This window comes from Phaethon aethereus (genome assembly GCF_964289735.1).
Source record: "Phaethon aethereus genome assembly, chromosome: 3".
NCBI lineage: Eukaryota > Metazoa > Chordata > Aves > Phaethontiformes > Phaethontidae > Phaethon > Phaethon aethereus.
The window spans coordinates 41,020,946-41,032,724 of NC_138576.1; the positions used below are offsets into that span (position 1 = coordinate 41,020,946).

Here is an 11,779-nt window from a genome sequence, read left to right on the forward strand (position 1 = left end):
TGAATATGTTATTTATAGTGTAGTATTTATAGTATACATAATATTATATGGTACCTTATATATTTATCTTGTTTAAACAAACAATGACTGCAATTATATCCTGCTTCAGTAAATAGAAAATAAACATAGGAAGCATTCGCATGAAAAGAACTGCAGACAATACTTAAAATCTCTTATCTCCCTTTCAAGAAAGTTATAAGGGAAAAAAGCAACACATTTCAGAGGAGGGACTAAGAATATGGAAATTTTCTCTTGATTTCTAAACAGATAAATACTCTTTGAACAAGGTATATTTCCTTTGATTCCTGTGTCGATGCTTAATTTTTAAGCTTTGCCTGGTCTTTTTTAACACACTGGTACAAAGCTTGACACTTCCTCTCTAACAGACACGGAGAAAACCGGTATTTCAGCTTTAAAAACGCTGTCAGGTGAACATCAGTGCGCCGTGTGTAGGATTTACAAATAAATAAGCAAACGCCAGCTTGGCCTGAGTGGAGCCGTGGCCGTTCTCATCTGCTGAGGGCCGTGGACCCTTCAGGCTTATGGGGTGGTGCCTTCTGGCAATCATGCCCGTGGCCTCAGCTGATTGCTCTGCTGTCCTGATTGCCTCGTTTTCTATTCTGGACCTTTTGCTTGCTGGTATACTCCCTAGCTTTCTTGCTATTTTCCTATTTTTGAAGTTGTCCTTTCACCTTGATTATTCTGCCCGAGCAGCATTCTTGATTGTTTGATCTTGCCTTTGTAAGAACGTCATTTTCAAGGGAGGTGCACATAGCTGCTGTACCTGGATGGCAGGTGGATCCTGCCTGAGGCTGCTGCCCTGCGTACCAGCTGCCCCTCGCCGGTCAGAAGTGCGGAAAGCCACAGACAGCCAAAGCGATGGCAGCCTCTGCCCCCCAAACAAGGGTCATTCGGAAAGCCCAAGAAGGGTGCGTGGATCCGTTTCAGGACGAGCTGTGGCAGCAGCATAAGGGGGGATGCATGGTCCCTGTCACTCACCGGGGCAGCACTGGACTGCCCTGGGAAGGAAGGGTCAGTGCTGCCTCAGCTTCCTCCTCGCCCTCTCCAGTAACCCACTGCAACCCAGCAGCTCTCCTGGCTCATCTAATAAAAAAGCAGGTAATCAGAGCTGCCAGGTAGGCAGGGATACGGGGCCTCTGTGTCTATTCTTCATAGTTAGACAGCATTATAGCAAATAAATGCCTCCTCAGGTCTTCCTCCTAAGGGAGACAGCCCTAGAATACAAAATGCTGACTGACACCTCAGGTTGACTTAGAGCATCATGCAGTTATGAGAGATGATTACAAGGGTGACATCTGTCTTTATCTCATATGTACACACAGATCTGCTTTTATCTTATTATGAGTTTTATATTGGCTTTTCTCTGCTTTAGTCTGTCTTTCCAGTCCCTTCTAAAATGTTTATTTTCCTTGAAGAAACCTATGCAGGAAGTCTATGTGATAAGTTCAGTCATATTCTTCAGAGGGCTTCAGTGCAGCGTGGTATTTTTCATTAAACACCAGACTTAGCCAACAGTTGTGTTTAATTTACAGGAGGAGCCTGAATTTAACAGTGATCTTTATGTGGGGAAACCTTTTCTTGCTATTAGTTTTCAGTAACTCCAGTATCTGCAGTTGCTGTTTGTGTTGCAGGTGGCTTTCCAGAAATGTTTCCACATGGAAGCTTTGTCTGGATGAAGGGAAGACCAGAACAGTTGCTACTGATCTGCTGGCATGTCTAGAAACCTCATGGTCCTGGGCCAAATCACTGCTGCCTGTGGACAGATGGATCCACAGCCTGCATATTTTGGACTCACTGCAAGTGATCTTCAGAGAGCATGCCCTTGTATGTCCATTTGGGATTTCCCCAAAATTATTCTTAGCTGTCACATTTGGGAGCATAATCCTGAACAAGGTAGGAATGACACCATTACTGGAAAAACTGGCTTAAGCTTCTAGGCAGGTATTTTCACTGGCCCTGACCTTTTCTAATGAGCATGGCAAAACTTTCATTCCATTTCACCAGACCTTTTTGGCTGTTTTTGTTTGTTTGCTTTTGTAGATTGAGAAATATCTGGGGCAACATGTGCATTGTGTTTGGCCCCTGCCTGTCAAGACACAAATCACTGTGAGTCAAACAGTGTCTTCATTTGCATTCACACTTTGTTGTGGGTCTCAGCAGCTTTTCTGGTGTGGAAATGGAAGCAGGATTTACTCCAGAGACTACAGATCTATGTGAATGCTTGAGTATCTCTTAAGTGTGTGACTTTTTTCCAGTAATAGGTGCCTTGGGCATGACATGAAAGACTCTAGTAGTATATACAGGGTGTCACTGACCCAGGCTGACACTGAGGGTTAGGCATCTAAACCCCTCTGTGGCTTTGGACTTATGTGACCTACACTCACAGGGAGAATGGACCAAGTGTCAGTGTTTTTAGGGGGAGTTAATGTCAAGTACAATTTTCTAAAGTGCTCAATCAAGCAAGGTGAATGAGACACGTCAAATTAGTATAAAACTGTGGACGGTAATGCAGAGGCTTTCATAAGGAAAATGTCTGCAGAACGTGAATCTCAACAGGAGCTACTCCAGAGAGATGAACTTACTGTAACTGCTCACGAAGGGTCTGGGTTGCACCTTGCCACAATGATCATGTCTCCTCTTCTACTTGCCCCCACCTTCTTCACTTCACAGACAGACAGTTGGAGAAAATAACTCTTATCTAAGCACAGGGTCATTGGTCCCCTCTGGATCCGTGAGATCCAAATTCCTTAGACACAAGCCTCTTTCTGTTGTAGATGACAGGGGGCCCAGGTTACAGTGGCAGTTTAAGGGAGGAATATCTCACAATATGGGGAAACACAACTTTCTGTGCTGTGGTGACACTCCCCTGTGCCTAGTAATTCTCTAGCTCAATTCAAGCTCTGAGTTGACTTCCTTGTTTTTTTCATAAAATGTGGGTTATTTCAGGACCCTCTGATCTTGCCTGAAGTCATGCCCATCTATAGAATCATAGAATCTTTGGGTTGGAAGGGACCTTTAAAGGCCATCTAGTCCAACCACCCTTCAATGAGCAGGGATGTCTTCAACTAGATCAGGTTGCTCAGAGCCCCGTCCTACCTGACCTGGGATGTTGCCAGGGATGGGGCATCTACCACCTCTCTGGGCAACCTGTGCCAGTGGTTCACCACCCTCATCGTAAAAAATGTCTTCCTTATAGCTAGTTTAAGTCTGCCCTCTTTTAGTTTAAAACAATTACACCTTGTCCTATCACTACAGTGCCTGCTAAAAAGTCTGTCCCCTTCTTTCTTATAAGCCCCCTTTAAGTACTGGAAGGCTGCAATAAGGTCTCCCCAGAGCCTTCTCGTCTCCACACTGAACAACCCCAACTGACTCAGCCTGTCCTCACAGGAGAGGTGTTCCCTCCCTCGGATCATTTTTGTGGTCCTCCTCTGGATCCTCTCCAACAGGTCCCTGTGTTTCCTGTGCTGAGGGCTCCAGAGCTGGACGCAGGACTCCAGGTGGGGTCTCACCAGAGTGGAGCAGAGGGGCAGAATCACCTCCCTCGACCAGCTGGCCACGCTGCTTTGGATGCAGCCCAGGAGACGGTTGGCTTTCTGGGTTGCTAGTGCTCATTGCTGGCTCATGTTCAGCTTTTCGTCCACCCAAGTCCTTCTGGGCAGGTCTGCTCTCGATCCCTTCGTCCCCCAGCCTGTATTGGTACCAGGGGTTGCCCCGACCCAGGTGCAGGACCCTGCACTTGGCCTTGTTGAACCTCACAAGGTTCACGTGGGCCCATGCCTCGAGCTTGGCCAGGTCCCTCTGGATGGCATCCCGTCCCTCAGGTGTGTCAACTGCACCATTCAGCTTGGTGTCATCTCCAAACTTGCTGAGGGTGCGCTCGATCCCAGTGTCTATGTCATTGATGAAGATATTAAAGAGTACTGGTCCCAGTACAGACCCCTGAGGGACACCACTCATCACCAATCTCCATACGGACATTAAGCCATTGACCACTACCCTCTGGATGTGACCATCCAAACCAATTCCTCAACCACCAAACAGTCCACCCATCAAATCCATACCTCTCCAATTTAGAGAGAAGGATGTTGTGGAGGACCGTGCCAAAGGCCTTACAGACGTCCAGATAGATGACATCCATAGCTCTTCCTTTGTCCACTGATGTAGTCACTCCATCATAGAAGGCCACTAGGTTGTTCAGGCAGGACTTGCCCTTGGTGAAGCCATGCTGGCTGTCTTGAATCACCTCTCTGTCCTCCATGTGCGTTAACATAACTTCTAAGAGGATCTGTTCCACGGTCTTCCCAGGCACAGACGTGAGGCTGACAGGTCCATAGTTCCCAGGGTCCTCCTTGATACCTTTTTTAAAAATGGGTGCAATGTTTCCCTTTTCCAGTCTCCAGGGACTTCAGTTGACTGCCATGACTTTTCAAATATCATGGAGAGTGGCTTGGCAACTACATCAGCCAATTCTGTCAGGACTCTGGGATGCATCTTCTCAGGTCCTATAGACTTGTGCATGTTCAGATTCCTCAGGTGGTCTAGAACCTGATCTTCTCTTACAGTGGGAGGGACTTCACTCCTCCAGTGCCCATCTTGCAGTCCATCCCCTTGAGAGGTGTGGGAAGAGATGTGTCCAGTGAAGACTGAGGCAAAGAAGTCATTGAGTACCTCAGCCTTCTCCTCATCCATTCTTACCAGTCTGCCAGTTTTGCTCATCAAGGGGATTATGCTTTCTTTGACCTTCCTTTTCTGTCTGATATACCTGTAGAAGCTGTTCTTATTACTCTTTGCATCCCTTGCCAAGTTCAGCTCCAGCTGTGCCTTGGCCTTCCTGACTTTACAGTCATTGGGCTTGAACTTCAATATACCTACTGTGTCAGTAACCCTTTGGCACCCTACCACAGGGATGAATGAAATCTGCTCCTGGCCTCTTTCACCAGTTCATTCTTGGTCTGATAACCTGAATTCATCTTCCAGAGTACAGTCAGTTTCAAGCAGCCAAGAGTCATGTTTTAATCTTATGGTAGCTGAATCCACAAATAACTCTCCTGCCTTTGATGGGACTTGAGATGGCATGGGATGCTTCACACAATCTCCCTGGGTATCCACAGGGAAGTCTCTGCAATCCCTTATGGCTAATCTCTCTCCCACAGCGCATGCCTCACCTTGACCAGGGCACCCTGAAGCTGATGGGGGGAAAAATATTGCCCATGAACCACCTTTCTGGAGTGGACAAGTAACAACTGATCACCCTTCAGCAAGGAGGTAGCAGGAATGTTGCAACATACACAGAACTAATGGATGAATTTTATTGTTCCTGACGAAAACATTCCTTTGAAAGTGCTCCTGCATACTCCCAGCATGGCAAAGCTGCAGGTGAAGTGAACACTAAATAAAATTCATCACTTTTTTCACATGGCCATGAGAAAAACACTGTTACATTGAAAAAAGCAACACCATTGGCCACTGCAGAGGTGAAGAGCTGATTTATGCCCTCTCTCACGCTTACATGACCTGCAGCACTGGAACCACATAAGCAGTGTTTGGCCACTCCCTAGTAGTTTCTTAGTTGTGGACATATTTAGTAATAATTCTTTGACAGTTTATCAAGAGAATAATGATAAGAAAGGTGTGAACAAGAGTCAGGCTGTATTTAAAAGGAAAAAGATGTGTTACTGGCTTCTATAACGACAGGTTAGTGGAAAAATTGCCTCTGTCTATGGAGATTTTGCATTTACCAGATGTTCTATATTTGAAACTCCTGCAATTATCTTTCAAAGAAGTAAATTAGATGTGATAAGTTTCAGAGTTAATCATTACTGTTACGTATTTGAAACACCACCTGGTCTTTGCAGCATAATTAATGATATTATGACTCTTGCACAGTGGTTTTAAATAGTCTTCAGAAATGTCTATCATTTGAATTGGTTAGGAAAGATAATCTTAGCTGCCCCCATAAAATAAATGCTTTGGCTATGCTTTTCATTATCCATTCGTAAACTCTCTGTGTTTTAGAATATCTTTGCAAGAAATCCACCAGGGTGAAGCTGAAAAAACGCTTCAAGAAATGGGAATTTGAAACTCTTCAGCAGATCTAAGAGAACTCATTTTACTATCCATCGCAGGCAAACAAACCTGCTATTGATATCTCTTACCCGAAGTGTTTAATTCACAGTCATATAACTCGCGTTGTATCCAACAGCAGCTCAGTATTTCCATGAGGCTGCTCTATTCATAGCAAATAGGTAACTATGCAAATTGATGAACACTAATGTGTAATCAAGAAAGAAAGAGTGGAGAAATCAAAGTTTTCTTTTCTCAGTTGCATGCTTCGGTTATGATTACATGTGGTGATTTTTAACAGCTGTCTGCATCAGCTTAAATGCGTACCCAAGCCAGGTCTAAAATCTTCTGCAAATCCCACCTCGGGGAATTTTTGGGAAAAGAAATTAAAGTCACTGTAATGCTGAAAGCTCCGCTAAGCTGATCCAGAGAGAGACCTTACAAGGAAGAAACTCTTCTTGAATGCATCTATAGTTCATGCTCATTATTCTCCAGTATATATGGAAGGGACAATTATGTGGCTCATGAGCTTAACATCTACTGCAGCACTGTTGAGCAAAATGCAGAGGCTGAGAAGATCAGTGCATGAGGGTAGCTTTCATCATGTGCTTCTGCTGGCCCTCCTAGTTCAGAGGCCTGAGGGGCGGGGGTCATCAGTGAGCATATTTACTTTCGTATTCATGAGTTGTTTCACATCCAGCGTGAGCTCTGAACACGTGCTGTATCCACAGGGCTCCACTGGTGTCAGTGGGGTAAATGTACAGAGGTCAGCCACACTAACGTAGCCTCTTTTGTACTCCTGTCACTAGTTGAGAACAAAAGCTTGAGCAGATAGACCCTAAGCTGTCAAGTATGATTACTGGCAGCTAAAAACTAAACAAGTAAATTTTGCAGCGTTCAAAACGTCGCCTGCTGAGCATCACGGAAGCGCAGGGTTGCAACAGTCGCCTCTTGGCTGCTCTGAGTTGTGTGTGCAGTGGGCAGGTATGGCACGCTTACCCCACGGGAGTGTGCTGGTGGGTGCTCGAGTCAGGTCTCCCTGTATTTCTGGGGATAACGAACTAGCCGTGCTTACACATGAGAATGAACCTGAAAGGGATTCAAGGGGAGCAGAGCTTACCGATAAACCTGAGAGAGGGCTGAGATCTAGTGGTGGGATCCTACAAGCCAGAGGGATGCACAGATATGTTTCGTCTTCTACCTGGAGCTGACTATAGCCTTTTCCTTCAGCCTTAACCCCTGTACCTTCAGGCAAACATGAATGTCAAGAGGGCGTGTGACAGCATGCCTGGGATGGGCCGCCTTACTCTAGATAAGGTTTTTTCCCATAGAAATTGGGCCTCTGGAGCTCTGTGAGCTCCATATTTGCAGCAGTTCAGTGAAAGCAGTGGTGTCATAGGTGCTTCATTGGAAATTACTCACCCCGTTCATAATCAAGTGCACTTACCATATTTTTTGGAAGCTCCCCTCTCTAGGCATGCAAGTCTGAGCTAGTTTTCTAGAGTTCATGGGGAGAAACTGGGGTGATTCATTTCTCTACTGGGTATATTGACCTGGGACAAGTCAATCCCTGTTTCTCACTGCTGACACCTGAGTCAGCAAATGCAAGAATTTCAGTTGCAGGCATGCACATTTTATCAGATGATCTCCAGCCTTTGGACCTGCTTAGGTCTCTTTCCTAAGGCTGTGTTTAACCTTTCTGTAGCCTCAGGCTATTTCTGTGTTCATTTACACAGTAGGAGAAAATCAGAAGGTAAGTCACAGGGTAAATTCTATAGTTTTCTACCTGAAATTCTCCTCATTATCAGGATCTGTTCCTTGGACAGAAAAATTTTTCACCAAGTCCTTTCCACTTGCACAATCCAATGCACACTACCTCCAGCGTTTTTGCAGCAGGTCCTCTTCATTAATAATATCTATATATAGCCTCAGCATCATTAGGAGTCGCATCTACCTGGAGGTCGTCTTCTTACTTTCATGAAACAGCTATCATTGATAGAAGCTCATTCTGACCTTCTGTGTACCTCTGGTATTCATTTTTTAATGGCTTCACATATTCTTTCATTAAGCAATTCAGGCCACAAGAGTTAGTCTTGGGCCCTAGATTCCATAATTTCTTGTATATGTATGCATATACAAGATCTAGTTGAAGATATTTCTGTTTATTGCAGGGTGGTTAGACTAGAAGACCTTTAAAGCTCCCTTCCAACCCAAACTATTCTATAATTCTATACAGTATTTTTATATACATATACACACATATACTAATATATATGTAACAAATTCAGTGTGTGTGTATAAATATAAGGGACCAGCTGTATCAGCTGAATGTTCACAAGTCCATGGAGCCTGATGGGATTCATCCCAGAGTACTGAAGGAGCTAACAGGTGTTATGGCAGGACCCCTCTCGATCATCTACCAGTCTGGGGAGATCCTTGCTGACTGGAAGCTAGCCAGTGTTATTCCAATTTACAAGAAGGGCGTGAGGGAGGACCCAGGGGACTACAAACCTCTCAGTCTAACTTCAGTACTTAAAAAAAAAATTAGGGATAAGATCATACCGGGTGCTATCAAAAAGCGATCATCAGGCATGGTCAACACGGGTTCATGAAAGAAAAGTCCTGTCTAAATTATCTGATATCCTTCTGTGGTGGATGCATTTTTTCTGGATTTTAGTAAGGCTTTCGATACTGCCCCACACAGCTTCCTTCTGGACAAGTTGTCCAGCTGTGAGATGAGCAGGTACATGGTGTACTGGGTGAACTGGCTGAAAGGCAAAACTCAAAGTGTTGTAGTGAATGGGGCTACATCTGGCTGATGACTTGTCACCAGTGGTGTTCCTCAGAGTTCAATTCTAGGGACAGTTCTGTTCAATGTTTTTATCAATGATCTGGATGCAGGAGTTGAAAGCACCATTAGCAAATTTGCTGATGGTACTAAACCGGGAGGTGTTGTTGACTCTCTCAAGGGACAAGAGGTGACTCAAAGCTGCAGCAGGGGAGGCTCAAAGTTGACGTTAGGAAACACTTCTTTACCAAAAGGGTGATCAAACATTGGAACAGGTTTTCTAGAGATGTGGTCGATGCTCCATGCCTGTCAGTGTTTAAGAGGCATTTGGTTAATGCCCTTAATAATATTCTTTAACCTTTGATCAACCCTGAAAGTGGTCAGGTAGTTGGACTAGATGATTGTTGTAGGTCCCTTCCAACTAAATTATCCTCTCTCCTCTCCTCTCCTCTCCTCTCCTCTCCTCTCCTCTCCTCTCCTCTCCTCTCCTCTCCTCTCCTCTCCTCTCCTCTCCTCTCCTCTCCTCTCCATTAGTAATGTTCTCAGTGGAGGGGCCGCTGCGAGAGCTCCCACCTGTCCTCGGCAAGTGCCATGGAGAAGGAAGACAGCCCTTTGACCAGTAGCCCAGTGGCCTTGGCCTCGTCCTCCACAGCCACCTTCAAGGAGGAGTTGCTGGGACCCATTTGCTACGAGCCTTTCCAGGAAGCCATGACAGTTTACTGCAGCCAAAACTTCTGCAAGGTTTGTGTGAACCGCTCCTGGGAGCACCAGCCTCATGTGTGCCTGATCTGCAAGGATCCCTCCTCATTCGAAGACCTTCATGTCAACCACATGCTCAACAACCTGGTGGAGGTGATCCTCAAGGAGGAAGGGCAGCGGTGGGGCCAGGTCTCCACTCTCTGCCCCCTGCATCATGAAGAAGCCAAAGTCTTTGGCCTGGATGATAAGGAGTTGGTGTGCTTTGTCTGCCAGAGCTCCAAGCAGAACGAAGGGCACAAGATGCAGCCAGTGCAGGAGACAGCGGCAGATTTCAGGGCCAAGCTGAAGAACATGGAGACTTCCCTGCAGGATAAGGCGAAGGAATTTGGAGCCATGCATCACTCCTACGAGTCCATCTTCAAACACAACCGGGTGGAAGTGGTGCGGCTGGAGGAGCAGATCAAGAGGGAGTTTGAGAAGCTGCATGAGTTCCTGTGGGGCGAGGAGAAGGTGCTGCTGGCCCAGCTGCAGGAGGAGACGTGGCACAAGCACAGCCTCATCAAGGGCAAGATGAAGGGGCTGGTGGAGGAGAGCTGGACCCTGCTCAACAAAGTCTGCCAGCTCCAGGTGGACCTCAAGGAGGATGACTACACCTTTCTCATGACCCACAAGAACCGCAAGTGCACGATTGCCTGCACGGCTGAGGAGACAGAGACCGTGCCCTCAGAGTTGCTCCTCAATGTTTCCAAGTACCTGGGCTCACTGCAGTACAACATGTGGAAGAAGATGCTGAACATTATCACTGTAGTCCCCTTTAGCTTCGACCCCAACTCTGCGGTGGGCTGGCTCTCAGTGTCCAAAGACCTCACCAGTGTCACCATCGGGATGTACAAGCTGCTGGTGGAGACCCCCAAGCGCTTTACCTCAGCCCCCTGCATCCTGGGGTGGATTCCCATGGCTTCTCCACCAGTTTCCACACCTGGGAGGTATACCTGAGCGGCATCATAAACTGGCGGGTGGGTGTGGCCCAGCCATGCAGTGGCACCCACTGGACCTTCCACCACCATGCTCGTTCTGCCTTCTGGTACATCTACTGCCTGCCCAGGAAGGATGGCGAGATGTGCCAAGCATCCAACACAGTGTGTTTGGAGGTGACGCTGGGTGACCCGAAACAGATCTGGGTGGAGCTGGACTGCAATGAAGGGGAGCTCTCCTGTGACACCGACCACAAGACTGACATCTACACCTTCCATGAGAAGTTCGGCAGCACTGTCTGCCTCTACTTCTACATGGGGGGCACATTGGTGGGCATGCTGTTCGAGACCCTCCGCATCTGTCCTCTCTGTGCCTGTATCCATGAGGATGTCCCTGTCTAGTGGCCACTATCTCTGGCCACCATCTCCAGTCACCACCTTTACCTGCATTTGGGGCTTTCTAGATGCTTGTTCAGCATTTCTCAGAGAAGAAAAAAGAAAGGGAAAAAGAATTTATATATATACTGCCTCTTTTTTTTATCCTTAATAAAGGATTTGCATTTCTAAAAATTAAAACTATTAAATAAAAAAAAAAACAACAAAAAAAATAAGAGAAAGTGAGGCCACACCTCGAATACTGTGTTCAGTTTTGGGCCCCTCACTACAAGAAGGACATTGAGGTGCTGGACCATGTCCAGAGAAGGGCAGTGAAGCTCGTGAGGTGTCTGGAGCACAAGTCTTACAAAGGGCAGCCGAGGGAACTGGGGTTGTTCAGTCTGGAGAAGAGGAGGCTGAGGGGAGACCTTATCGCTCTCTACAACTACCTGAAAGGGGGTTGCGGTGAGGTAGGTGTTGGTCTCTTCTCCCAAGTAACTAGTGATAGGATGAGACGAAATGGCCTCAAGTTGCACCAGGGGAGGTTTAGATTAGATACTAGGAAAAATTTCTTCACCAAGAGTGTGGTCAAGCATTGGAACAGGCTGCCCAGGGAGGTGGTGGAGTCACCATCTCTGGAAGTATTCAAAAAATGTGTGGACATAGCGCCTCGGGACATGGTTTTGTGGGCCTGTTGGTGTTGTGTTAACAGTTGGATTTGATGATCTTGAAGGTCTTTTCCAACCTTAAATGATTCTGTGATTCTGTGATTCTGTGTTTTGGAGGGGTTATAGTGTTTGGAAAAGCTCTCTTCTACAGAGCATGACCTTGGTAACAAATACATAAATTTGGCAAAAGG

The 11,779-nt window shown here is 46.3% G+C and overlaps 1 protein-coding gene across 1 annotated transcript in view; it reads left to right on the forward strand.

Moving 5' to 3' along the window:
• LOC309404130 (E3 ubiquitin-protein ligase TRIM35-like) overlaps positions 1 to 11,382 on the forward strand; it is a gene marked incomplete at its 5' end in the record, with an annotated part of 108,760 nt that extends 97,378 nt beyond the window's left edge. Inside the window, 2 exon segments of the mRNA XM_081998513.1 lie at positions 9,419 to 10,516; positions 10,519 to 11,382. Coding sequence (XP_081854639.1) covers positions 9,419 to 10,516; positions 10,519 to 10,947 — 1,527 coding nt within the window. The 3' untranslated portion in view covers positions 10,948 to 11,382.
• Between the last annotated feature and the right edge of the window lie 397 nt (positions 11,383 to 11,779).